Raw genomic sequence first — 26,243 nt, 5'->3', positions numbered from 1 at the left:
TGGATTTCCCATGCAATCACTTTTACTAAGCTAATGCATAGCTGTAATCTTAAATTATGGACTCTTCCATGCCCCTGACCCAAATAATGCATGTGTATCTTTTACTGAAAGCAGCAAATACTGAAGTTGAAAGCAACTTCCTAAAATCCACCATAAAAGTTTAAAGTGGCCATTTACGGTTATTGGTTGATAAACAATGATGCCTATTATCTGGTCAGTTGGAATCAGTTGGAGTCAGTGACTTAATCCCTTGTAAAACTCCGTTAAAGATTTCTGTAAAGTATTCCATTCCTTCCCCGTGTGATGCTTTCTGCGTCATTCAATAAATGCAGAGCGGAGCCCTGTGTAGTGGAGGACACGCACCGATGGAAGACACAGGCACAGCAACAGATTCACAAGAAGCCTCTTCTTCAGACGGACACAGGTGCAGGCTCACAGCAGACAGAGGGAGCAGGAAGTAGAGAATTCAAATCTGGACTCTTTCTTGATTAAAGACTCCAAGGGAAAGTGCTCTTCTTTCTTTTCTTACTGCGACACACCTGTGCATTATTGGTGACTCAGAATTCATCACGAATGCATATAATCCAAGCAACACTGGGATCCCTAGTAGCCTGTTCCCCGAAAGGTAGTTGAAGGACCAGCAGGTGTCATCTGGAGGCTTGCCAGACATACAGATGACCAGACCCCACCTTCAGAATCAGAGTCTGTGCTGTGATGGGATACTTGGGTGATGTTGTACATGATGCTTCGTGGGATACTTTAATCTAGAAGATACTCCCAATAGGCCTAGCGAGCCTTTCCAGAAACTATTCATACAAAACAGTCAGATGCCTACCCTTCCCAACCCTTAGACATTGAACTAATGAACTCATTCTTCCTGGCAAACTACTTACTTCCTCCTTCCCCCTATGACACATGGCTCACAGTCCAGGTCATGATGAGGTGGCTGATTACCTGCTCCCAAGAGACAGCTTTTGCTGTCTGTCTACTGCATCGAGCAGTGCTGGGCATGTCCTGCAGGAGAGAAACGATTCCGTCGTCATGGAGCAAGCTTGGGATTCTTACATCAATTCCTTAAATCAGAACTCCTTGCCCAGACAAGTGGAGGTGACTGATGGAAACTACTTCTCAGGTAGGAGAGAGAGATGGTGAATTCTGAGATCAGGAGAAGCAAAAGCTGGCAAGTTCCAAAGATGTAGGCTTCCTTCTCAGTCCTGGTTGCAAAGACTTCAGGGATAGGAATGGGTTTGGGAGTCATGGTCTATGTAGATTATGTCAGGAGATGCTAGACAAATGAGAACCAAGCATTATTCTACCAGAATCCACTGCCTGGGGGAAAAAAAAAAAACTTCACTTACCTCATTTTAGCATACCATAAAGGAGAGGAAAAAACTCTTTCACAAGAAGGTAGAGTGCTGGAAAAGAGAGAGAAAATGTTCTGTTTATGGAGGACATATATTTACTTGCTAAAGTATTTTCCTTAGCCCTGGGCAGAATGAAATATACAGCCTAGCAAAGCTCCTTGCTATAGGTTGTCATATTTCTGCTGCTTGAAGGGTTGTTTTATTTATTTTTTTAACTTGACAGGTGGCTGGGAAAGGAGGGGGCAATTCACCAATATTGCCTAGGAAGGAGGAAAATGTTATTTTTGAGCAGTGAATATTTTTCACTCTGCTGAGAAATTACTGCAATTTGACACATGAAATCTAAGGCATAGATAAGCGTGAGCTTGAAAAATTGTCTTTTGTTGGCTTGATGATAACCAAAAAAAAATCATGTCAATGCTCTAGGCATTTTCCCATGGTTAGCAAGCACTCCACCTGTGCATCAGGGAGTCATCTAGCACTTTCTCTGCCTTGTTAGAACAGGGAAAATAGGGCTTGCTGCTGGAAATGACAGGGGTAGCCATGCCGCCCATGGGGCAAGGCAAATCATGATGGCTACTTCTGGAAAAAAAATATTTTAAGTATTTTTAACTTTAAAGTGACTTATATATTCTGACATACTGAAGAGTCTGCCTCCATTAGAAGATGCTAAATTATCCAATTAGTGCTCTTTGTCTTTTTTCTGTATTCATTGAGTTGCCTCTGTCTGTGTTCTATGTCATGTTTAATAATTGTACTTAAACTTTTGCACATTTTACTTAAAGCATTCATTTACCTGAAGAAGTGCGAATCTCAGGATGTAATGTCAACCTTTAAGAGTTTTTTGTTCTTTTTTTTTTTTTCATTTTCCCGTGGCAATTGTTGTCTTTCAGGGTCTCTAGACAACCTGTCGTTCTCCAAAGGGGATATCATAACCGTGGTTGACCTCAAGCCAATCCACGTTAGAGCAGAAATGAAGGATGGTGAGCAGACTCTGGGCGTGGTCACTATACCTCTTGGATACAAAGGTACAGTGTGCAAAACGCTTCCTTGTCACTCTTGAGACTCTTGGTAGAACATGGGTCTAGGAGGGAGGGAAAGCCATGTTTGTCTAGTGTTGTCCAGTGGTGTCACCAAAGAAAGCCGGGTTATCAGCTGGACCTTGGTGAGTTGGAAAGTAGATAGGAAGTGGGCATTTCCCGGAGATGCTGCACAATCCTGCTTCTGGAACCCTGCTCCAGAGCTCCTGATGGTGGTGACATCAGCTTGCAAAGCTCTTTTCCCCAAGTCAACTCCATGCCTGTTGGAGATGAGGGGCGAGGACACCTCTAGTTTTTCTCTCTTGTGCTGGATCTGGTTGTTAAGTGTTCTCATGCAAGAGTAAACCCAATATTAGAAACTTCGGGCAAGACTGCGAAGCCACAGACATGAACTGTGCCACCCAACTGGGAGGTTGTTTTGTTTTGCTTTTGAGACAGGAAAAGGAATACAAATACTCACCTTTTATAACTAAAGGAGAGTCTATGAAATAAGCAAGCCACAGTCTGAATTACTTTGGTGTCTACAGTAGGGTCAGTTAGGAAACACCGAGAAAAGAGAAGTGAGCAGGGTGCAGAGGGTCGGGCCGACGCAGGTGGAGAAAGAGGAAGACAGGAGCATGCGCAGACGGCAGAGGTCCTCAGGATTTAAAAGACCAACGAGAGTGGTTCTGCATGGGCATCACAGCTCAGAGCGCAGGCGCAATGCCTCTCGCCTCCGCTGCCGAAATAGGGGTGATTCTGCCAGTGCTTTGGGGATACCACAGGGCCACTACGAAGGCCCTTGATAAATAATCTCTGGCCTTGAAATCTAGGGAGGATCCATAGAAGGTGCCAAGTTTGGCTCCAGAGCAGACGGTGCTACGTTCTGAGCAAATGATCCAAAGGACATGTTTAATGGCTTCTTTTATTAATAAAATGTTCGAATGTTGGCTCGGTGGTTAAGATCACTGGCTGCTCTTAGGACGGGGGTTTGGTTCCCAGCTCTCACAGTGTATTCACAACCATCTGTAACTCCAGTTTCAGGGAACCCCAAGGTCTCCTCTGACCTCCTTGGACCCTGCATAGGACATAGTATGTAGGCATACATACAGGCAAAACACCCATACACATAAGATAATAGAAACAAATCAATCCTTTAAAAAGATTTATCTTTAAAAAAAAATGTAAGGATGCTGAAACCGTGGATGCAGCAGTAACCACAGTACACTCCAGACATGAAGGAAGCTAGTAACACCAGGATCCTGCCAGTGACCACTCGTTCTAATCACAGTCCCAGAGGCTCCTATCTCTGGGTACGGACACACATTTCCCAGCTCTCCCAGAACACAGGTGAAGACGTTAAACCGTGAATTCCCTGGAAAAGAAGGATGAAAAATATCAGTCTTGCTATTCAGGGTTCTGGGAAAGCATTTCTGGGACCAGGATGAACTCGGAAGGAAGGAGTCTTCTGTCATGTTTCCCCAGAGCCCACATCCCCTGGCCCTGCCTATTGATGAAGTCCAAGCTGTCAGTCCGCTCTTGATACACACGGCAGAATCCTTGCCTTTCCCTTCTCCGTGAGCCCTTCTTCCCAGCTGAGGCCCAGAATGTTCTCATTGAGCGCTATAATTTAGCTTAAGTATGGGGGCTTGGGTAGGGGATGTTGAGTACCTCCACCAGTTCTGGCAACCAGAACTTCTGAGGATAGCTTTTGTGGGGGGGGAGGGCTGCAGCTGGCAGGTGATAGGGCCTCCAGGAAGCAGGCCTGCCTGGAACCCATGGCCCTGCTTGTTCTCTCCACCGCTACTGTGCATATGTGTAATGATATGATAGGGCGGTGTGGGAAGCCTTGGTGGTTTGAGCCAAGGTGCCCCTGTGGGTGAGGGAGACAGACGCAGATGCGGTAGTGGCAGGGGGTGGCGGGTTACTCACACCCCAGGCACGGCATCTACATGGAAGTTTATTATGAGAGAGAGGGAGAGAGAGAAAAAGGAGAGAGAGAGAGAGAGAGAGAGAGAGAGAGAGAGAGAGAGAGAGGATGAGAGAGAGAAAAGGGAGGGAAAGCAGAGGTGTGCACACCTCAAGGCAAGAACAGGAGGAAGGAGAAGAGAGAGAAGAAGAAGGGAGGGGCTTTTTCTTAAAGGAGGCTTTATGTCTGGATGCAGGGCGAGTCCCCAAGGGGCGGGCCAGAATGCCAACACTATGGCTTGGCCTCCCCAGGAAGCAGGGACAGACACTGTCCTAACACATTGGACTCTGTATGAGCAGCCAGAAGACATGCCTCTTGACTTAAGGATGTGGAATATGTCCCTGCCACTCAGATTCAAAGACCTGCTGCTGTAATATAAAAGGGAGGTGGAAGTCAGGCGGTGGTGGCACATGCCTTTAATCCCAGCACTCAGGAGGCAGAGGCAGGCGGATCTCTGTGAGTTCGAGGCCAGCCCGGTCTACAGAGCGAGATCTAGGACAGGCACCAAAACTACACAGAGAAACCCTGTCTCAAAAACAACAACAACAAAGGGTGGGTGGCGTGGAACTCGCTGAGCTCTAAAGGGCTTACCAGAAGCAGGGGTGGCTCTCTCTGCAGGCTTAGGTGTGATGTCGGCAGAACATGAAGGTGAGAGGATGCACTAGAGGACTAGAAAGCCCCAGGACAGCCAGAGAGCAGGAAGAGCAGGCATATCAGCAAAGGAGGCTGCCCTGGAGCTCTCCTAGTTGGGCCTGTGAGGGGGCACAGCTGGAATGCAGAATGGGGGCGCTTATTTGCTTCTTTTATGCCTTCTGCTTGCTGTGGCAGCTAGGGGGCGTGGCTGACCTTTCAAGGTCTCTGCCTAAGAACGTGTGACTGCTTAGCCAGCTCACCAGGCCTCTGATAGGCACACAGTCCTTTAAAAATTGCCCAGGGCGGTGTTCCCAGGACCACTCAGGAGGCCCCTCAAGGGAAAACAGCTCCGAGAAGTAGAGTTTCAGGATGAAATGGTAATGCTGTCGCTTTGACCTGGGCCTGTTTCAGGTTTCAGTGCAAAAGATGGAAGGGTCGGGGAGAGCAAAGGGTGGCCTTGGAGAAGGGCAGGCAAAGCTGGACACCTGGAGAGTTACTTCCTTCTCTCTGCATCCACTTCCTGATTAGCATTCTCCCGTGCCTCTCCGTTAAGGGTGGCCCAGAGGGTCAGATTAATCAAAGTGGAGAACAGTCCTTTTTAAATTGCAATTACAAGCATTATTTGTGTTTTGATGTTCATCAATCACCATTCACTTCCCTTACTATTTTTATAGCGTTTTGGTGACTGGAACAAACAAAATTTTCAAGGCCTTACAGGGTCAGTAGCCCCATGCTACAAGGGAGAAATGTTCTCACATGGTGGTGAAGGGAGGGAGGAGAGCTGGCTGTGTGGTGGGTATTAAAATTGAACAGGCAGTTCCTGAATAAAGCAACATGTGATTTATGACTCGGAGCTAAAAGCTGGTGTTCTTAGTAAACCCGCCTGCAACAGGGGTCACTCACGTCAGCACTGCATTTGGGGGTTTTTGTAAAGGAACACTTGCTCGTACAATGTGGCCATTCTGCTTATTGGGCATATCGGAGCTGTGGGGTGGGGACCACCGTGTTCAATCCAGCTACATGGCATCTGTGTATGCATTTGAGAGGCATCCATAGTGCTTTCTTCCTGGTTTCAATGTGTAGCATTTTTCCTTAGCATAGCAGAAAAGGGATACAGCTAACAACCATACTCACACCTGTTGAGATGGTTCGTACCAATAGCATCTACAGAAGAGGCAGAGACAGGAAGATCATGAGTTTGAGACCAGCCTAGGCTACACCTTTTGGGCTGGAGAAATGGCTCAGTGGTCAAGAGCACTTGCTGCTCTTCCTGGGTACCCAAGTTCAGTTCCCAGCATCCACTTCAGGGGGCTTACAATCACTTGTAACACCAGCTCCAGCTCCAGCTCCAGCTCCAGCTCCAGCTCCAGCTCCAGCTCCAGGGAGTCTGAGTCCTTCTTGTGACCTCTTCAGGCACCTTCACACATATACACAAAAAAGAAAGAAAGAAAGAAAAAGAAAAGAGGAAAGAAAGATAGAAAAAAGGAAGGAAGGAAGGAAGGAAGGAAGGAAGGAAGGAAGGAAGGAAGGAAGGAAGGAAGGAAGGAAGGAAGGAAGGAAATAACTTCATATTTTGAGCATTAAAAAAAAAGGTCAGTTGGAGGAAGGCAGACTCAAACATTTTCTAATGTAAGACTTCCTAAATCCTGCAGTATAAAGGAGGGATTTGTGCCAACATCCCTTGAATGGAGAGGAAGATCTTTAGATGCTCAAGTGCCTTCTATAAAACGGCACATCTGCATATCATCTACATGTATTCTCACATCTATTTAAATCATTTCTAGATTACTTATAATATCTAGTGAGATGTAAATGTTATATAAGTAGTTTGTCTGGACAGATTCAGTACTGATTTTTTGTTTTGTTGTTTTTAGGACAGTCTCATTATGTAGCCCAGGTTGGCCTAGACCTCACTATCCTCCTGCCTTACCCTCCTGAATCAAAATCTTTCCCCAGATGTTTCTGGCCACAGCTGGTTCCATCTGAAGGTACAGAACCTGCAGGTAAAGAGGGCCAGCCATTTCATTGTCTTCTCTCATGCTGTTGTTCTGAGAGCTGGGCAAGGCGGTTAATAGGAATCTACATGATGTATAAGGGTAGAAGTGATACAATTTAATTTTAAACAGTGGGCTGAGCATCAGAAAGGTCTGCTTTTGAATGTTAAGCTTTGTCATTTTTGGTTTGTGTCCTCAAGGGTGGAAATACTGATGGGAAGAAGACAGGTACATAAGTGCGCATGCAGCATCTAGACACAGGCACATAGGTGCACAGCGCGTGCAGTATCGAGACACACTGGTGTTTCCAGGCTCCTAACAGTTCCCTCTACAGCCTGAGTTGTCTCCATAAGCCCATTTCCCAGGCCCAGATCTCAGACCCTGCAGCTCCCTGCAGCCCAACACCAAAGGTCTCTGTGTCCCATTCCACAAGCTGGGAAAATAGTCATTTAGGGGTATAGTCTCTGCCTCCAGAAGGAGAAAACAGAGCCTCTATTGATAAACCAAACTCAGCCAGAGTCTACACTTACCTGCAAGGTTCTACCTCGCCCTCAGACCAGGATTTGGACTGATGAGACCCCTGTGAAGCCACCTTCATCTTTCTGTCTCTATTGGAATGACATGTTTAAGTGTCCGTCCTTCGCCCTTTGCCAACCAGGTGTCAGGGGCCAATCTCAGACCTAACGCTGTGGCTGGCAGTTAGCAGATTCTCCATGTGTTGAGCTGAACCCAGGCATTCATAGGAATCAATTACTGAGTCTGCGAACACGGAGTCCAATCGTCATCTACCCATTTGATTGCTTAGCTTTCTTCCAATTAGGAAAATGGATGATCCGCTGAAAATTGAACGCATGGTGGGATCAATCCTTGTGAAATAATGTATTGCCTATCCATCCACACGGGCTCTCCTATGCTGGTCGTTCCAGCAGCTGCATCTCAGATCCAGTTTGTTAACTTTACAGATAAAAAGATTTTTCGACTCTCGAATCCTATTTGACTGTCAAAGCCCCTGCCAGGATTCGTAGCCAAGCAAAATACATTTTCTGCTTACTCCCCGAACATGCTCTGTTTTGCTGTTAAGCCCAGAGAAGAGCTTCCTGGAGACTACGGAGGATCTGAGGCTGACACCTGCATGCATTTCCCATTCAGAACAAAGCAAGGGAAACAGGCGTGGGATAAACGCACTTGCCATCCGAGTTAGCCCTACTTTAAAATGCCACAGTTCACAGAACAGCATTGTCTAAAGCCTCGGGGATCCAGCACAGCTCCCATCACAACCACAAGCAATTCTGCCCTGATTGCTGTAACCTAGATGGGCGTGCCGTTTTGCTGTACGGGGAGAAACTAATGAGATGGAGAGCTTTCTGGGATGGGAACCTGCTGGCCCACTGCCTAATGCACCGTGCCTGGGACCTCTGGGAGCCCACCTCCCGGATTGCCGACGTGCCTGGTTGCAGCAGAACATGCTTATGTGTCTGTCGGTGGCGGTGGGATGTAAGTGGGCTGTAAAATGGAACAGCAGGTGAACGGGGAGCCTGCAGGGGAGCAGCTAAATGGTTTCTCCTCCCAGCACACCAGATATCGGCCGCATCGCTGGAATAGCATTTATCTGCCTGGAGTGCACATCAGGAACCCAGCCACGGAACCAAGACGGGAAGGCCACAGTTGGGGACTCCAAGGCAGGAGCCTCGGGTCTGCCACTCGTGTCAGGAGCCGGGAGCTATGCCTTAGAAATATGAATCTTGTAGCAGCTGAACTGTGTTATCACCGAAGTTATCAAGGTGAGTCCAGATGACTTAGAGGACCGGTGACCTGCTCTTCACTGAACGTGGTCATTGAAGTTCAAAGGGAAGAGACTAAAATAAATCAGAAGTCATTGATGGGAACATTCAGTCAGCTAAGTGAGGATGAAAGGGAAAATGGAGTTCAGGAGCTTAGAGCGCCGTGGAAGTCTCCGGTAAAGACAGGAAGATTCTGTCTTATGCGCCCTGTCTGCTTCCTTGACAGAGGGTCCTACTTATGACAAGGGACTCCATCACAGCTGTGTTTTCCTCCATGCCTCATTTGGCGTGCCTTCCCATCCAGTGGAGCTAGCTCTCTGTTGGAACATGGTGGGCCAGCAACACTGAACAGAACTCAAAGGAGTTAAACATCAAGTCCTCTCTGACTGCGCCGCCAGCTCTTCCCCGAGAGAGTCCTCAATGCTCCTTCGCTCTGTTCTAGTTACGGAATCCCAGGGGGACACAATATGAAGGGTTCCCCCACCCCGCCTCACTCATGTTTCTGTCCGCTGGGCTATAAGACACATAGAAAGCTGGGACACGCAATCACGACCAAAGTTGTGACCGGTCCCATCTGGAGTGCCGGGGCTCAGTGACAGGGTCACTTGGCTTCACAGATTTCACTGCCAGGCTTCTGTGTGCCCAGGTCTGCACCTCTGGCCTCTTCTCTAGGTACTGTAACCCACAATACGAAGGCTTGCCCTTGACGACTTGACCAAGAGAAGAAACACAGTCCTCTGGGTAAGACAAGATGTGAAACAAGTCGGCCACCCTGGGCTCTGCTGAGAAACCGAGGTACATGAGGGCTTGTGGTTGAGTCCAGAAACCCTACTTCCAAGGCTTTCCTGACTAGGAAAGCTCTCCATGAGTGTTATAAAGGACAGCTGCAGACCGAAGTTACAGAACCTCCCGCCTCAGGGAAGCTCGTCATGAGCCCTGTGGACAACAGCTGCAGACTGAAGTTACACAGCCTCCCACCTCAGTGACAGGCTCCTTCCAGCATTTGACAAAGAGTCTGGAGAGTTCTGCTCTCCCCAGCCTTTTCAGTCCTCTGTGTTCCAGCATCCTGCCAAGTTCAGGAATTCTACTTCCTATGTGAACAATGCTTTGGTCATTGTGCTGCCTGGAGCATTGGCTGGATAGTCCTCAGGAAAGAGCATTCGAGTCCAAAGCCAGCCTCGGCCAGGGACTCACAGACAAGTAAAATTCACCCCTGCCCAGGCTCTTCTGGGATCCTGCAGGCTTCGGACCTCTTCTAATTACAGCTAAGAGAGGCTGTCCATGCATGATACTTCTTACCTGGAACATCGAGACCATTCCTAAACCATCACGGAGGTACAATGATCGGGACTGTACACTGTTTTTAGCGCGCACTTGGGACAAGGTCCTAAGAGGGGGTTCAGTCGGCCACGCCTCTGGGTCCAAGGACCTGTGACCAGCAGAGACACCAGGTGATAGTGACATTGGTCAGACAAGGTAGGGATGGTGTGATGCTTAAGTTTGACTATCAGCTTGATGGAATTTACAGTGGCCTCAGAGAAACATCTCTGGGCCAGGCTGAGAGGGGTTGTCTAGATTAGGTTAGCTGAGGTAGGAAGACCGCCCCTGGATGTGGGCAGCTCTATTCCATGGACTGTGACCATAGACTCATAGGAATGAGAAACCAGCCAGGTGGTGGTGATGATGGCGCACGCCTTTAATCCCAGCACCTGGGAGGCAGAGCCAGGCGGATCACTGTGAGTTCGAGGCCAGCCTGGGCTACCAAGTGAGTTCCAGGAAAGGCGCAAAGCTATACAGAGAAACCCTGTCTCAAAAAATCAAAGAGAGAGAGGAGAGAGAGAGAGAGAGAGAGAGAGAGAGAGAGAGAGAGAGAAAGAGAAACCAAGCTGAGCTCAGGCGTTCATGGCCCTGTGCTTCCTGATGCAATGTGACGTCAAACTGCCTCACTCTCCTGCAGCTATGACATCGTCCTCACCAGGATTAGACTGTGCCTTCCATCTGTGAGCCAGAGGAAATCCTTCCTTTCTTAAGGTTCTTTTGTCTAAGTTTTTTTTTTTTTATAGCAACAAAAACGAGTAGCTAATACAGAAGAGACCTGGATGGCCAGGTTGGAGGAAGTAAGCCCTGCTTGGGGAACAGAGGGACTCATAGTGGGCCCCCTCCATCCCCTGGTGCTTGGCAACCGCCTGAATTGGTAGGTTGGCTGCAACACAATGCCCATGAAGCAAGAAGATGAATCACAAAATCCTTTCACAGGAAATAAAATCCTGCTAGCTTCAGTTCTCAGGTGAACATGCAAAAAACAAAAGAATAAATGTTTGCTGTATGAATTAATAACTCTCCACGCCTTCATGCCTACATCCAACAAGAAACTGCTCTCAATATTGGCTTTGCCCTCCTGAGACTCAAATGTACTGATAGAAGAGTCAGCCCAGCGCAGCCCAGGGATAGGTGAGAAGTACCTTTATGACTCAGCAAAGTCACCTTGCTGCACTGTCACCCAGAAGAGCTGATGGTAAAATGTGGGTGGATTTTGTGAGCCAGCGGTAAGCTGCTGACTCTTTATGATGAAGGGCGAGGCTGTGGAGATCCTCACAGACTTTGCTTCGGGGATGTCTTGTTTCCCATCACTTTCCATAATCCTGTTTACCCCTTTATCTCTGGGCTACTTCTGCCTCAAAGCCCACCCGCATCTGTCCACTCCATAGACAGCAAGTCAAGGTTCCCAGGTTCTTTAGGAGGATCAAGTGAACAAATACAATTCAAGTACACAGTGTAATGGCCAGGGCAGGAGGAGGCCTCCCTAAATGGGCACCTATCGGTCTGTGTCTAGAAAGGGAGACACCCTCTCCCATAGTCTAAGGAAGAGTGATTTAGAACCAGTGGTTTTCAAATACGTCTTTCAAGAGGAGGATCCTTGCTATTGTAGCGGAGCCAAACTCGGTCTTCCCGTGGTCATTTGAACCACAGGGACGAGTCCATGCCTGAGGCTGTCAGCTTGGGATTCCAGGAAGCAGAAGTAAAGGGTCTGGTAGCTCGTGCCTCTTTGAAGGGCCATGAAGCTTGGTCACTACGGGGAGCCTGGATGGTCATCAGGAAAATCCTACAATGTACCATTTAATTAAATAAAAAAAAAATGTCCATTCTCTGCTCAGCTGATGTCCCCTTCCCTTCAGACTGGTTGCATAGGTCCACCTCTCTCCCTCTGGCTTGAGTGAAGTTCCCCTTGAAGGTAACACATCACTTATTTTGGGTACTGCTAGCTGACCAAAACTGGGAGCTTACTTTCTAAGACCCTTAGAAGAGCATAGTTATGTTTCTTCTTGAAGTTGTGTATTTTGGTCTATTCTAATAGACGTTGTCTTAGTCAGGGTTTCTATTGCTGAGACAAAACACCATGTCTAAAAAGCAAGTTAGGGAGGAAAGGGTTCATTTGGCTTCCACTTCCAGATCATAGTCCATCACTGGAAAGAAGTCAGAACAGGAACTGAAGCAAGGGAGGAACCCGGAGGCAGGAGCTGATGCAGAGGCCATGGAGGGGTGCTACTCACTGGCTTGTTTCCCCTAGCTTGCTCAGCCTGCTTTCTTCTATAACCCAGGACCACCAGCCAAAGGATAACAACACCCATCATGGGCTGGGCCCTCCTCCATTGATCACTAATTGAGAAAATGTCTTACAGGGGGATCTCATGGAGGCATCTCCTCAGTTGAGGCTCCTTCCTCTCTGATGACTCTAGCTCGTGTCAAGTTGACACACAAAACCAGCCAGTACAAACGTCTATTAACTTGTTTCTATTGAAATTTATCTTCTTTGTCATCGTGATTCACAGTAGTTAAGATGTGGATGCGATCTAAGTGTCCATCAATGGATGAGTGGGTGCAGATAAGTGATGGAATATTATACCTCTTTTATGAAGATAGAAGTCTGACATTTCCAACAACATGGCTAGAATTGATAGACATTATGGTAAATGAAATAAATAAGTGAGATTTAGAAAGATACATACGATATAGCCTCTCCTATATAAGTGGAATCTAAAAAAGTGAAAGCGTAGAAACAGATGAGAACTGTAACTCCTGAGGCTGGAGAGAATGGGGAGGGCTGGGGGAAGGTGAGATACTAATCAAAGAAGATAATGTTTTTGTGACCTGCTGCACTGAATGCTGACCACAGGGGATAATGATGTCTTCAGTGTGTCAAAAATCACTGAAACCGATTTTAAACATGCCTACCACAAAAACCAATGGCTTGATGAAGTAGCTGATACATTAGCTAGCCTGACTGAATCTTCCTAATTCTAAAGGCCACACGGTCCTCCATAGTAAATTAGGGAACTGGTCCATCTTAGAAAAGAGTATATTTGTACTATGAGTTTGTTCAAACATGGCCATGTAGGTCTACATCAGTAATGGGATGACTAGGAGAGAGGTACTGGTCAGGGATCTTTCTAGAAGGGCAGCAAGAATGAACTTGAATCTCTAGGACACTTACTCTGAAGATGAAGCCATGGATTGAATTGTTCCCTAAAGTAGATGACAGGAGTGTCATCAGGATACACTAGCTGTTTTTCCTCACCACTGAGCCCCTCAGCTGCACTCAGCCTTTCTCCACAGGAGCCCTGCTCCTCGGCAGTAATGAAAACCTGACAGCGCTTTGCACTCAGGAATACATTTTCCTTCAGAGTCATCAGAAGGCTAGATTCATTAAACTAATCAGAGACTGGAAGCCGCACCATTATACCCTCAAATCTGCAAGCTAGTCCACGGAGGTGGTCTCTTCAGCCTCGCTGCCATTGTCTTGAGAAACCAGGTTGAGCGTGGAGGGCAAAAGCCACCCTCAAAGGCCGGGGAGAAACATACATATCTGGATTAATCCAGAAGACAGTGAGTGTGATTGTTTTTGTTTGTTCGGTTGATTGGTTGGTTTTGTTTGGTTTTCCTGGCTAACTCCCTATAGGGTAGAACTTGGGAGTGTTGATGGATTGAATAACGAACAGGTGACCAGTGAAGATAGACAGTGAGTTAGTTCACTGTTGAGGGATGTTGCTAAGGCCAGCACAGCCAAAGGACTCCTTCCTCAGGTGGCGCCCAGCAGGGCTAATTCAATCAGGGTAACATGTTGCAGCCAACCACACCAGCTGGCCCAGGGCATGGTCCCTGCTCCCACATCAAGGCAGTGCCTTTAAACTCTGCTATCTTTTTCCTGTCCTGGCATCATTGTGCCATTTACTGAAGACACTCTGTGCTGGACACTCCTGTCACTGTCTCTTCCCTCATTGTTGATGATGATTACAATCACCCAAGAAGGAAGCCAAGGCCATCCCCGGTATTCCCCTGATGAACCCACAGTGCTAAGACATTAGAAACCGGACGTTATTCTCTTATGATATACTGGTAATTAGACATAGGCATTCCATCCTTGTGGAGAAGGAAGCTGGAGCTGTATATTATAGAGCTTGCTTACTTAGCAAGGAGAATGTATCTGTGACTTCTTTCAATTTGCCTTAGTATTTGACTCGGTTTCCATTCCTGTGGTTGTATGGGTCTTTATATTTTAGAGTTAATCTGGCATCTTAGATAGCTTAGACACACAGTTGAAGGCTCATGAGGCTGATGCATGTGATACCACCACATGCTTTACCCTTTTATAATATCTTCCAAACAAGGTTGAGAAAAGTCTTTAAGACCACAATTTAATCCCTGTGAATGACATTAAGTTAAATTAAGTCTGGGAAGAGGCACAATAATCTCTGATTTATAAATGGGGAGTTCTGATGTAAAGGGAATAAGTAGCAAGCAGCATCCTCGTGCTGGCTCCTGCTACGCTTCTGGTGCCCATATGCTGAGTGCAGACTCACTCACATACCCAGTGTGCACTGGGAAGAAGATATGGAAGCTTCAGCCTTCCTTGGCTGAACAGATAACAGATTCATCTATTTCCCCAAAGTTCACTGCATCTCTTGTTAAACAGCCTCCATTATCCTGGCAAAATCCCTGCAAAAATAACTGAAAAGCAGAAGAGCTCACCATTTCACACTTCTCAGTCTAAAGGTGTCTGGCCCCACATGGCACCAGTCATCACAGTGAGAGCATGTGGTACCAGGCATCATGGTGGGGGCATGTAGTTCCATGCATCATGGTGGGAGCATGTGGTGCCAGGCATCATGGTGGGAGCATGTAGCACCATGCATCACAGTCGGAGCATGTGGCACCAGGCATCACTGTGGGAGCACTGGCAGTAGAGGAGGCCACTCTGGGAGTCCCTCCCTCCCTCCCTTTCTATAGCATGTGTGGTCCACCATCCCCATCCCACTTACAGCCTCTTATTCCTTCTTCTGTGGCCCCGTTGCCACTTCTAGGTATCTACAGATGTTCCAAGTTAAACAACTACAACTTCAAAGCCATCATCACATAGGACAGAACAAACAGAACGAATATTTGACTTTCTGAGCCTGGGTCACTTCAGTCAGTATATTTTTCCAGTTTCATCTATTTTCCTGAAAATTTCATAATTTTCTTTTTCTTTACAGTTGGGTAAAATTCCACTGAGTATATGGTGCTTCTTCATTACCCATCAGCTGGTAGATGTGTAGGCCAATTCCAATTCCTAGCTAGAGTGACCAGAGCAGTAATGGAGGTGGGTGGATGGGTATCTCTATGGTAAGATGCAGAGTCTCTTGTGTATGTGCCCAAATATGGGATAGCTAGGTGATATGGTACCTTCTTTCTAGTTTTTTTGAGAAATCTCTAGAGTGATTTTCAACATAGTCACACTAGTTCACACTCCCACGCACAGTGTGTAAGAGGCGCCTTTCTCCACATCCACACCAGCGTTTCTACTCTCGTTCCCCATGTCCTGAAAACAGACACTGCGATTCCCGCAGAAATGGCTGCCTGGTGACGGTCAAGCACGCAGTGAATACAGGGCTGATATGCTGGCCAGGGCACCGTTTACCTCCTGGGTGGGACGGAAGGGACATCGAGTCGACAGGGACCATCAAGGGCTTTGAGGTGCACTCGCTCCAAGCTCCTGGCCACAGCAGCTGGAGATAACGTTTACTGGTCCTAACCTGTGTGTGTTGAGTGGCCTTGGGTTCAGCAGTGGAAACAGCAGAAAGTCGGATCGATGTAAGTCTGTCTGTGGTTCTGCTAAGCAAGGTGAGAACACAGAGGGTCTCCTGAAGCAGGGGACCAAAGAAATAAGGGCGAGTCAAGATCTTTAGGGCAGTAGATGGTCTTGGCTGTGCACCACAGTCCCTAGTGGGCTCTGAAAGCCTGTGGTAGCCTTACTCTGGAACACCTGATTTAATTAGGCTATGGTGGAGCTGGGCCTGGCTGGCTGCTAAGGCTCCCCAGGTGACTGTAATAAGCAGTCAGGGCTGCGCATAGCTCAAAGCTGCTCCTCTCTCAAGTGTGGTCCCCTGGCGACATCCCTGAGTATTTGGTAGAAATGTGCTTTCCTGTGCCCACAGGACGGCTCACTCAGAACGCTATGTACTTGAGCATGCCCTCTAGAAGACTCCAGCGTATCCTAAGGTTTGAAGACCATCAGGCTTAAACTGTGAGATGTAAGTTATTGAGAGCTGAAGGGGAGGGAGGGGGAGTGTTAGAAGTGAGGATGTTGCGGGGACAGCTAGCTGGAATCCAGTCGCTAGATTCGGAAGGAATCTGGGGAACTGTGGCGGCGCAGGGCTGACTCGATGATGTGGGGTTTGCAGAGACAGAGACGGCAGGAGGCTGGGACACAAGCTTTCAGGAGATGTGTGGGAGTGGAGTCGATGAAGGGCAAGAATATGGCGGCTCTGAGAAGAGGTTGTGGAATGAGGAAGGAGTGGTTGTTCAGAAACAGGTTCATGTGTTGCCGGCGGCGTTGCTGGGGCCCTGCGAGCTCATCCTGGAGAACTAAAGCAGGAGAGGAGGTATTCCCTTGGGCCACTGGTAACATTTCAGGTCAATTGTTTCCTTTCCTTGCTACACAAAATATCTGACAAGAGCCAAGCAAGGAAAGAGTGTTTATTTGAGGCAACCAGTCACATTGTATCCACCGTCGGGAAACAGAGTGCGGAGTGCTCAGCTCTGTTTCCTTTACATTCAGTCTGGGACTCCAGCCCACAGAACGGTGCGACCCACGTTTAGGGAGGGTTTCCCCATTGCAATTAACCTAGTCTAGAAACTCCCTCACAGACATGCCTGTCTCCTCCTGATTCTAGATTCTGACAATCGGTCTCACCTGTCACAAGTGGTACCCACCAGGTAGGGTGAGTGGTGGCGGGAGAGGGGGTGTGTGCTACAGAGCGAGGGTTCCGGAGGGAAACAAGAGCGGCAGAGAGGGTGGAGTGCAGCTTCCTGAGGGCCACATCCCAGCTCGTCGGCGGTGAAGCGCTTGGAAAGTTGACCTCTGTGAGCCCCGGTTTCTTCACCACGCCCCTGCTGTGGACCTGAGGCATAATGCAGCTCACCAGGCCCGAGGGTCAGGCTGCTCAGACGCAGCATAACAGTCAGGGTTTCCGGAGCCTGGAGCTCTTGGCCAGCGCTGTCCTCGGGATGCTAGCTGCTGCAGAGTCAGTGTTCCAGGCCTTCCTCCCTTTCCAGACTTTTTGATGTCCTGTGTGATGCTGGACAAAGGCAGACAATCACTGTGACACTGGGTGTCTCCATCAGTAATAAACAGGGTGATATCCTCAGAGAGTACCGTAAAGGCAGATCACTTGACAGAGCCCAGCCATTGGCATAGTTCCTGACCCCATCTGTGGATCACAGGGCTGGTTCTGCTCTTGGTCATGTGTTCATCACAGCAATAGACATCACAGCAATGAAGACACAGGGTAGAGGTAAAGTGGGGAGAGCCGTGATTTTTCAGGCAATTTGCTACGGCACAATAGTTTCATAAGGAGCTGTGCCTGGGAGTCCATTTGCTGGGGTGTTCAAACACCTTCTTATAGAAATCTCCTTATCCATCCCCCCTGACACCAACCACTAACAAACACCTTTCCTGGGGTCTATGACGCTATAGGATGGATGTTTGTCAAATGATCCCTCAAGAGCTCAGTGTGGCTCTTACACAATGTCTTGTCCTGTCCATCACTAATGACTTTTTTGTACATCATACTCACCGTGACTCAGCCACATCACTGTTCCCTCCAGCTCACACCACAAATCTGTGGAGTACCGTTGCTTTGTGGGACAGCAAGGGGCTTCCAGAACAGGTGCCAGCCCAGGTGGTGATGAATGCGGGCGTGGGGGCCTTGCAAGACTTCCACCTGGAGCGTGGGTGAGCCCTGGCCGCACCTCCCATCTGGAAGCTCCTGGAAGCCTCCCTCACCCCACTCTGCTGACTCTACTAGGGTTCTCCTCCAGGACCAAGTGAATGTGTGCTGGACCTCCTTGTCTGACTGACTGGAAGACATCTTTGCTGGGAACAGCCCAGCAAGTGGACTCCCAGGCACCTCGCCTTGTGTGACTTTTGCGCTGTTGTAAGCTGTCTGGAAAATCACCGCTCTCCCCTCGTCTGTCCTTGTGCCTTAGTTAGGATTTCTATTGCTGCAATGAACACCATGACCAAAAGCTGCTTGGGGAAGAAATGGTTTATTTCAGCTTATAATTATAGTCTGTCACCGAGGGAAGCCTGGGCAAGAACTAGAGGCAGGAAGTGAAGGATAGGCCATGGAGGAGATGGGAGTCCTGCTGCTTCCTGACTTGCTCCCCATGGCTTGCTCAGTCTGCTTTCTTAAAGCACCAGGGCCATCAGCCCAGGGATGGTACAGTCCACAGTGACCTGGGCCCTCCCACCCTCAATCAACAACTAAGAAAATGCCCCCAAGAGTTGCCTACAGGCCAAGCTGATGGAGGTATTTTCTCAATTGAGATTTCCTCTTCTCAGATGACTCCAGTTTATGTCAAGTTGAAACAAAAAACAAAAACAAAAAACAAAAACAAACCCTATCATTCCTTGAGATCTTGAATTAAGGGCTTTCCAGTTGAACTGGATATAAGGAGCTGTTACAGCACCATTGATAGCAAAAATAAAAATCCTATTTTAAAAATTATGGTGAGTGTCTGTTGGAGAATTTATGGAACAAGAATTGCTCCAGAGTTTTAAGTGCAGTTTATTTTCTCCATTTATGTATTCTTTATGAAGAAAAAAAAAATGATCCTGCCCAGAGCGACTGTGTAAAAACTATATTTACAGATGTACTTTCCTATGGTGTTGGTATACTGTTAACACATTAAAGTCACCCAGTCACAAACTAAAAGCGCATCCTTTAATTATGTATCTGTCCCCAAGCATAGAACCAGGATGGGTCATCATTCCTACCGGGAGCCACACATGGACCTAGGTGAGTCTGTGTGCCAGAAATCCCCTTTCTCCCTGCAGGGACGGGATCAAAACACCTTTGATGTGGTGACAGTGCCATCTTGTGATCCTGCACAGTATTGGGGAAGCGAACTGCCCTGAGCCTCTCAGAGTGTCTGTCCTCAGAGTCCTCCTTGGCAATCAATGAAATCTATGTCTCCCCGTGGTGCCATGTGAGTGTGTCTAGAGTTCTTCTGCAGGCAGAGGAGAAAGAACAGGTTTAAGAACTAACAAGGAGCTGCAACTCTGAGAAAGCTCTCTGGCTTAAGGAAGGATGTGTTCATCTGTCTGGGGTTCTACAGAACCAATTTACCGGCAAGGCCAGGAGGAGAAGCCATCTAGCCTCTTCTCTGTGACAAGAAAACAGAAGATAGGTATATGACCTTTCAGAATTGTCAGCCATGCCCAAGGCCTGACGCCTGGCTGCCTTTGGGAATAGAAATCTCAGAGATATGTCAGAGCGCTCCGGTCTTAATGTTTCTGTCAAAGAGTGTAGGTCAATGTCAGTGTTCCTGAATGCAATATTTATAGGTCTCCCTCTGGCCCGACATTATCTTGTTTTCAGGAAGACGTGTGCGGTACTGTCTGAGAACACACTCTGTGGCCTTTAGATTTGATATGCTCCAGCTTGAATGACAGCCGAGTTTGTTAATTATGACTGCTGTGTACCTGGGAGAAAATCTAATAAAAAGCTTTATTGATCCGCTTAAAAAGGAGCAGCATGGTAACTTCTTGAAACACCGAATGAGCTAGAGGCCTCTGGCAGAGAATATGAAGAATAATTCAAGATGCACAATAACTCTGCAGCTAGACAGGAAGGGCATTGAACTTCCGACTAACTTGATAAAAATTCAGTATTTGATATAAGTGCACAGACACAAAATTAGCCGCAGGCGTTAGAGAGGACTAAGGAGGCCAGGCCATCTTTGAAGAAGGTGTATGTTAGTAACTTTACTTCAGTGGCTCAGAACTATGACACCCTCATCTCTGTTACAAGCATTTATTACACTTTCTGTTCATCAGCAACATGTATTCATTACATAAAGTTGGAATAGTATGCGTGCCAAGAAAGATTGGTCACTCCTGCCGCTGGTGATAGTTCACAAACTATTTCCAGGTGTTTGTTTGTTTATTGTTGTTAGTGGGGCTTTGTTTTGTTTCTTGTGTACATTAGTCCTCCTTCCTAGATTTTGCTTTCTTCAATTGCATGTAAAACACTTTGAGCCAAAAAAATATTAAATGGAAAAAATCTCAGAAACCAGCGGTGCAGAAGTCTGAAGTTGCATGTGCCTCCAGACAGTGTGCTGACCTCCTGTCCCATCCCTGCCCGGGATGTAAATCTCTCTCAACCCAGCTTGTCCATGTCACCTGGCTACTAGTGGATTAGCAGCTCCTTGGGTTATCTCATAAAATGCCGTAGTCTCACAGTGATGAGTTTTAACTAGCCTTTTTTTTTTCTAAATGGTCCCAAAGCACAAGAATAGCTTTAATGAGCCAATGAAAAGTTGCAAAATACTTCTTTTAAATGAAAGGTGAAAATAAAAATATGTTAAGAGAGACACCATATCCATGTAACTTTTCTTATAGTATATTGTCATAATCATTTGATGTGGTTATTAGTTATTTCTGTTATTTGGGTCTAGAATGCCCCATAAAGGCTTGGCGAAGGTTTGGTCCCAGCCCTTACGTCATCAGGAAGTAGAACTTAGTGGAAGAGAGTTAGGTGACTAAGGGCTCTGGTGGGGGAAGTTGAAACTCCATCCCCTCTTTTTCCTCTGTCTTTGGTTCCTGGGAGCTGTGAGGTAAACATTTCTCCACCATGTTGTACTGCTATCTTCTCACGGGACCAAAAATGACAGTGGCATAGGCCACGGGCCAAAACCCCAACACTGTGAGCTGAAATAAACATGTTCTTTTTGTGAGCTGGTTAACTTTTGGATCTCGATATAGTAATGCAAAGCTGATCGACAGTTTGTGGCTTCTGGTCTCTGCTGCCAAGCCCACACTATATCCTCCACAGGTGAAGGCGACTGCTTTGATAGGTCAAATCTAGGTCTTGATAGCAGACATCACTTTATTTCCCACTGTCATTGTAACATAGTAACTCTCCAAATTCTTTGCAAATATCATTTTAATGCCACACAGTTTGAACATAGACAAAAATATGGGCAGGCATATGTCTATATTTACATTGCTATTAAAATTACCCCCCCAAAGAGAAGGAAGGGTAAATTAGGACTGTCTTCTTCCTTGACATAAAGCAGTAACATTGCGATACCAGCCTTTGCACAAAAGTCTGCCTTGATGTCAAATTGTTATCTCGGGGCGTGACCCCAAAGGTAAACAACTGCACTAAAGGTACTGACAGGCCTCTGCCTTCTGCTGCCTTCCACGAGGTAGTACACATCAACACTTCCATGCATGATGTTGAGTTCTCAGCCTGGGTAACCATCCACCTGCACTCAGCAAGCCAACCCTCTGGTCAGGCTCCCTGTTGGGCGTGGTATTCCAAGCTTGGATTTCTAAACTTCCTCCGACGTATACCTGTGCACCCCTAATCAAATAAGCACAGGTACACTCTTCCTCTTTATTCCTGCTTGTCCCCATCGCCTTCCATGGGCAGGCCAGGTACCCCCTTCCTCTCAAGCCCAGGCCCAGATCCATCCTTCCACACCTCTCTGAACTCAGCCTTGCAGGAGTCTCTAGACACCTGAAGATTAACAAAACAAGCATGGGTCTGTCTGAATTCTGTCTGTCTTCCTTTCTTTCTCTTCCTTCCTTCCTTTCTCCCTTCCTTCCTTCCTTCCTTCCTTTCTCTCTCTCTCTCCCTCCCTCCCTCCCTTCCTTCCTTCCTTCCTTTCTTTCTTTCTCTCAGTGTTGGGGTTGGCACGCCCAACCTCACAAGCTCTCCCTTGCACCACACCTCCAGCCCCACTGATCACTATTTACTGCACTGTATTTTTCTCCAACTGTCTGACTTCTCTCCATCCTTTATCATGTGGCCAGCCAGGTACTGGATAATCCTCCGAGTCTGGCTCCACGAGACCCGATTCCTTTCTTCAGGTTAAAATGGAATGCTGTTTCATTTTCAAATGTGAGTGCTCAGAGCTGGCCAGATGGCACCATGGTTAAGAGGTTCCATTCTCAGCACCCACATGGGGGCTCACCACTGTCTGTAATTCTAGTTCCAGGGGATCCAACGCCCTCTTCTGGACTCCATGGTCACTGTGCACATACCGTGAACACATGTAGGCAAAATGCCCACACACGTTAAAAAATAATAGTGAATGTTTAAAAAAAGAGGTGAGTGCTCTCCAGAAGGGCATTCAGTAAGTTGTTACAAATTGTGATTATGTTTATATGAACTAACAATAGCACTCCTTGTTCCCTCCTTCCCCTTTCTCCTGCTCTTCCTGTTTTCTCTTTTCTTTTCCTTTCCATGCAGTTCCATACACACATATACACACATGCATATACATATATATACACACATACATACACACATATACATATACACCACATATACATACATATACACACATACATATACATATATACATACACATATACATATACACATACATATATACACACATATACACACACACATATTACATACACACACACACACACATGCACACATGCACAGACTTCTTTCTCCACCCCAGTTCTAACTCCTTCAAAGCAGCCGCTTTGTTAGCTCTTTCTTCTGCTTTGTCTCCGTATTTCTAAGTAAAATGCGTCCTTCAGATTCTGCTGGGGTTTGCTCAAGGATCCCCTGTGAATACTAAAATCTACAGATGCCCGTGTAAGTCCCTTATATACAGCACACAGGATTTGCATACGTATGTGTTAAACCATCTTGAGGTGATTTACACTACCTGATACAATGTAAACCTTCTGAGAATCCTTGTTGCGCTGTATTGTCTAGGAAACAAGAAATAAAATGTGTGTGTCCAGTACAGATGCAATGTTTTCCCAGATATTTTCAGTCCTCAGCCCTGTCATCAGTCATCGGGGTGAACTTGCAGGTGTGGAGGGCCACCTGCACTGGCCTTCTTGATTTCTGTCTCACTTTTAGATCCTTTCTGTTTCAGAAGGCAGAAATATGGACCTCTTTCTCTTTCTACCCTGGTCTACATAGACACACACAGGATTTACATAGTTAACAATTAAATTATTCACAGCTGAGCCATAGAGTAGAACAGTTGAGGCACTTTTCTTTTGTAACTTTTTTTTTTTTTGAGAGAAGATCTTACTACATATCTCAAGCTAGCCTAGAACTCATTGTATAGCCCAGATTGGCCTTGAACTCACGATCCTCTTGTCTCCACCTATGGAGTACTTGTATTATGGGTGTATACCACCATGCCTGGCTGGTGTAGCTCTTCTGCTATGGTTTTTCCTGTATCAGTTGCTAACTTATCCTCAAATCTTCTGCCATTCCTATTCCCCAGTCTGTTCAAACCCCTCAGGCTGATCCATTCTGTCATTCCCTATAAGTCCTTCTTCTTGTAACTCAGCACCCTCCCAGCCTTGGCCGCTCCCCTGGCACCCTCCTCATGTTTCTGCACTCCCTGGGTGGATTCCCACCATTTAATCTGGGGAAGAGACATCTCCTAGTAGCTTTCTTAGAAAGAGTGCATGGAGAGCAAAATTTGAGCCATACACGTGTAAAATCCCCCTGCCAGTTACACCACAGAGAGCCCACCCTTACATCACCACCCACTCCTTATCACTACCAAAGTCCCTATCTCCAAATACAGTAGCAGGTGAACAGGGATTAAGCTTCCCTGAAATCTGGGGCGCATACTGAAGCTGTAGCAGCCACTGTGCAGATTTGTGGTGAGTGGATGGAGTGAGGCTCCTGTGGAGGTTCAGTGCTGGCCTGGATATGGTAGAAATGATTGCCTTAAAGAGAAATGGATACACACAAGACATGCTTCAGGAGATCCACTAGAACTTGGTGATGGATTGGATGAAAATGCAGACTCCAGTCTGAGCCCCGGCTTCTGACTTAAGAGTAAGTCTGAGGAGTCCTGTTGTGTTTACTTCCAAAGGAAGGGATGGGGCAGGGGGTACTGGTTTGGAGGGAGGTCAAGGCTTTCAGTTTGCAATTTGCAGGATAATATCACTGAAGGTGGTTGAAGATGCCGAGTGGGTGTAACCGTTGGGTCTCAGAGCCTACATTTTTGAAACAGATTGAGTAAAATAATCTCAGTGCAACACACACACACACACACACACACACACACACACACACACACACCCAGCCACTTCACCTTCCTGCCAACACCCTGGTGGTGTCTACAGAATCTCAGAGGAGAGATCTGGTAGAGACAGCTGCATAGTAAGAGAGGCAAAGGAATTCAGGCAACCCTGGGGAGAGAGTGTGAGAAGGTGGCTTCGGCCTGCCTGAACCTTGAAGAACATGGCTAACAGAACTGTGTTTATGGAGAAAAGAAAGCCCCTGACCATTTGCCTTCCCTGGACACTTTTTTTCTTTTCTTTTCTTTCTTCTTCCTCTTCCTCTTCCTCTTCCTCTTCCTCTTCCTCTTCCTCTTCCTCTTCCTCTTCCTCTTCTTCTTCTTCTTCTTCTTCTTCTTCTTCTTCTTCTTCTTCTATTTGTTTGTTTGTTTGTTTTTTGTTTTCTCTGTGTAGCCCTGGCTGTCCTGGAACTCACAGAGATCCTCCTGCCTCTACCTCCTGAGCACTGGGATTAAAGGTGTGTACAATGCCCAGTCTGGGCACTTGAAAGGAAGGCAGCTGATGGAAAACCTATGAAAGGAGAACTGACTCAAGCTTGCCCCCTAGTGGTGGAGTGTCTGACAGGCACTAAGAAGATAGATAGTTACAATTTTCCTTAGTTATGATAAAAGATAAGTTAGATATGAAACCTTAAACTCACAAATATAGGATAGATAGGATATCTTCTTTAATTTTGCCAAATGCAAATAGACTAGATATTATAAATAGACTAGACAGTGTAACTGTAATTCTTGATAATTGTTTTGTTATCTGTAATTTTACTATGTGAAAATTAAAACCTTCCTTTTTGAAAGAAAAGGGGAAGAGCTGTGGGATGTTCTGTATGTCATATGTGTTGCTCTGATTGGTTAATAAATAAAGCACTGATTGGCCAGTAGCCAGGCAGGAAGTATAGGCGGGACAAGGAGAGAAGAGAATTCTGGGAAGTGGAAGGCTGAGTCAGAGAGACACTGCCAGCCGCTGCCATGAGAAGATGTTAAGATACCGGTAAGCCACAAGCCACGTGGCAACATATAGATGAATAGAAATGGGTTTGTTTAAGATAGAAGAGCTAGATAACAAGAAGCCTGCCATGGCCATATAGTTTATAAGAAAAAAAAAAAGTCTTGATAAAGGCCCATCTGAAAGCAACCATGAAATTCTTCCCCGCATGTAGAGAGTGACTCAAAACCCAAAAAACAATCTTCTAAAAGACAGTTCCTGTTACTCCATATTGTAAGTGGGTGGTATCTACATGGGGAGGCTGGATTTGGCCAGTGCGAACAGTGTGTGAGTGTGTGAGTGTGTGTGTATTGAAACATCACACTGCAGAGCAGGAGAGTTGGCCCAGGTGATATGAACACATACTGCTCTTGCAGAGAACCTGAGCTGGGTTCACAGCATACACTCTGTGTGGCTCACAACCACCTCTGACTCTAGCAGCAAGGGACCAAGAACCCACTTCCGGCCTTAGCAGACCTGCACTCATGTGCACAAACCCACACATATACACATAATGAAAAGTCTTTTAAAAAAATTTTTGGAAAAAACATTGACATGTCCCACTGAGCCCCATTAACGTACAGTTAGTACATGTCAATGATTGAAAACTCAGGTGGACATGATAGTCCACGCCTTTAGGTCTAGTTCACAGGAGGCACAGGCATGAGGATTTCTGTAATTTTGAAGCCAGCCAGGTCTGTATAGTGAGACTGTCTTGAAAAAAAAAAAAAAAAGAACTTAGAAACCACTGGAAACTAATGACATCCAGTTGACATGTGGTTCCAACGTATGACATGTTCTTGAAACATATGTCAGCAATGGAAAACATAACTGTGTGTGGAGAGAGAAAAGAGCAATCCTCTGTCTCTGTGATTCTTCA

The 26,243-nt window shown here is 46.7% G+C and overlaps 1 protein-coding gene across 1 annotated transcript in view; it reads left to right on the top strand.

The window, feature by feature from the left end:
* The first annotated feature begins 942 nt into the window (after window positions 1-942).
* LOC102925009 (protein THEMIS3-like) overlaps window positions 943-26,243 on the top strand; it is a 42,781-nt gene continuing 17,480 nt past the window's right edge. Inside the window, exons 1-2 of the mRNA XM_006991694.4 lie at window positions 943-1,132; window positions 2,258-2,392. Coding sequence (XP_006991756.1) covers window positions 1,042-1,132; window positions 2,258-2,392 — 226 coding nt within the window. The 5' untranslated portion in view covers window positions 943-1,041. The remainder of the gene's footprint in view (window positions 1,133-2,257; window positions 2,393-26,243) is intronic.

Source organism: Peromyscus maniculatus, chromosome 13 (assembly GCF_049852395.1).
Source record: "Peromyscus maniculatus bairdii isolate BWxNUB_F1_BW_parent chromosome 13, HU_Pman_BW_mat_3.1, whole genome shotgun sequence".
NCBI classification, from domain to species: Eukaryota; Metazoa; Chordata; class Mammalia; order Rodentia; family Cricetidae; genus Peromyscus; species Peromyscus maniculatus.
This window is presented reverse-complemented; position numbering and strand designations above follow the sequence as displayed.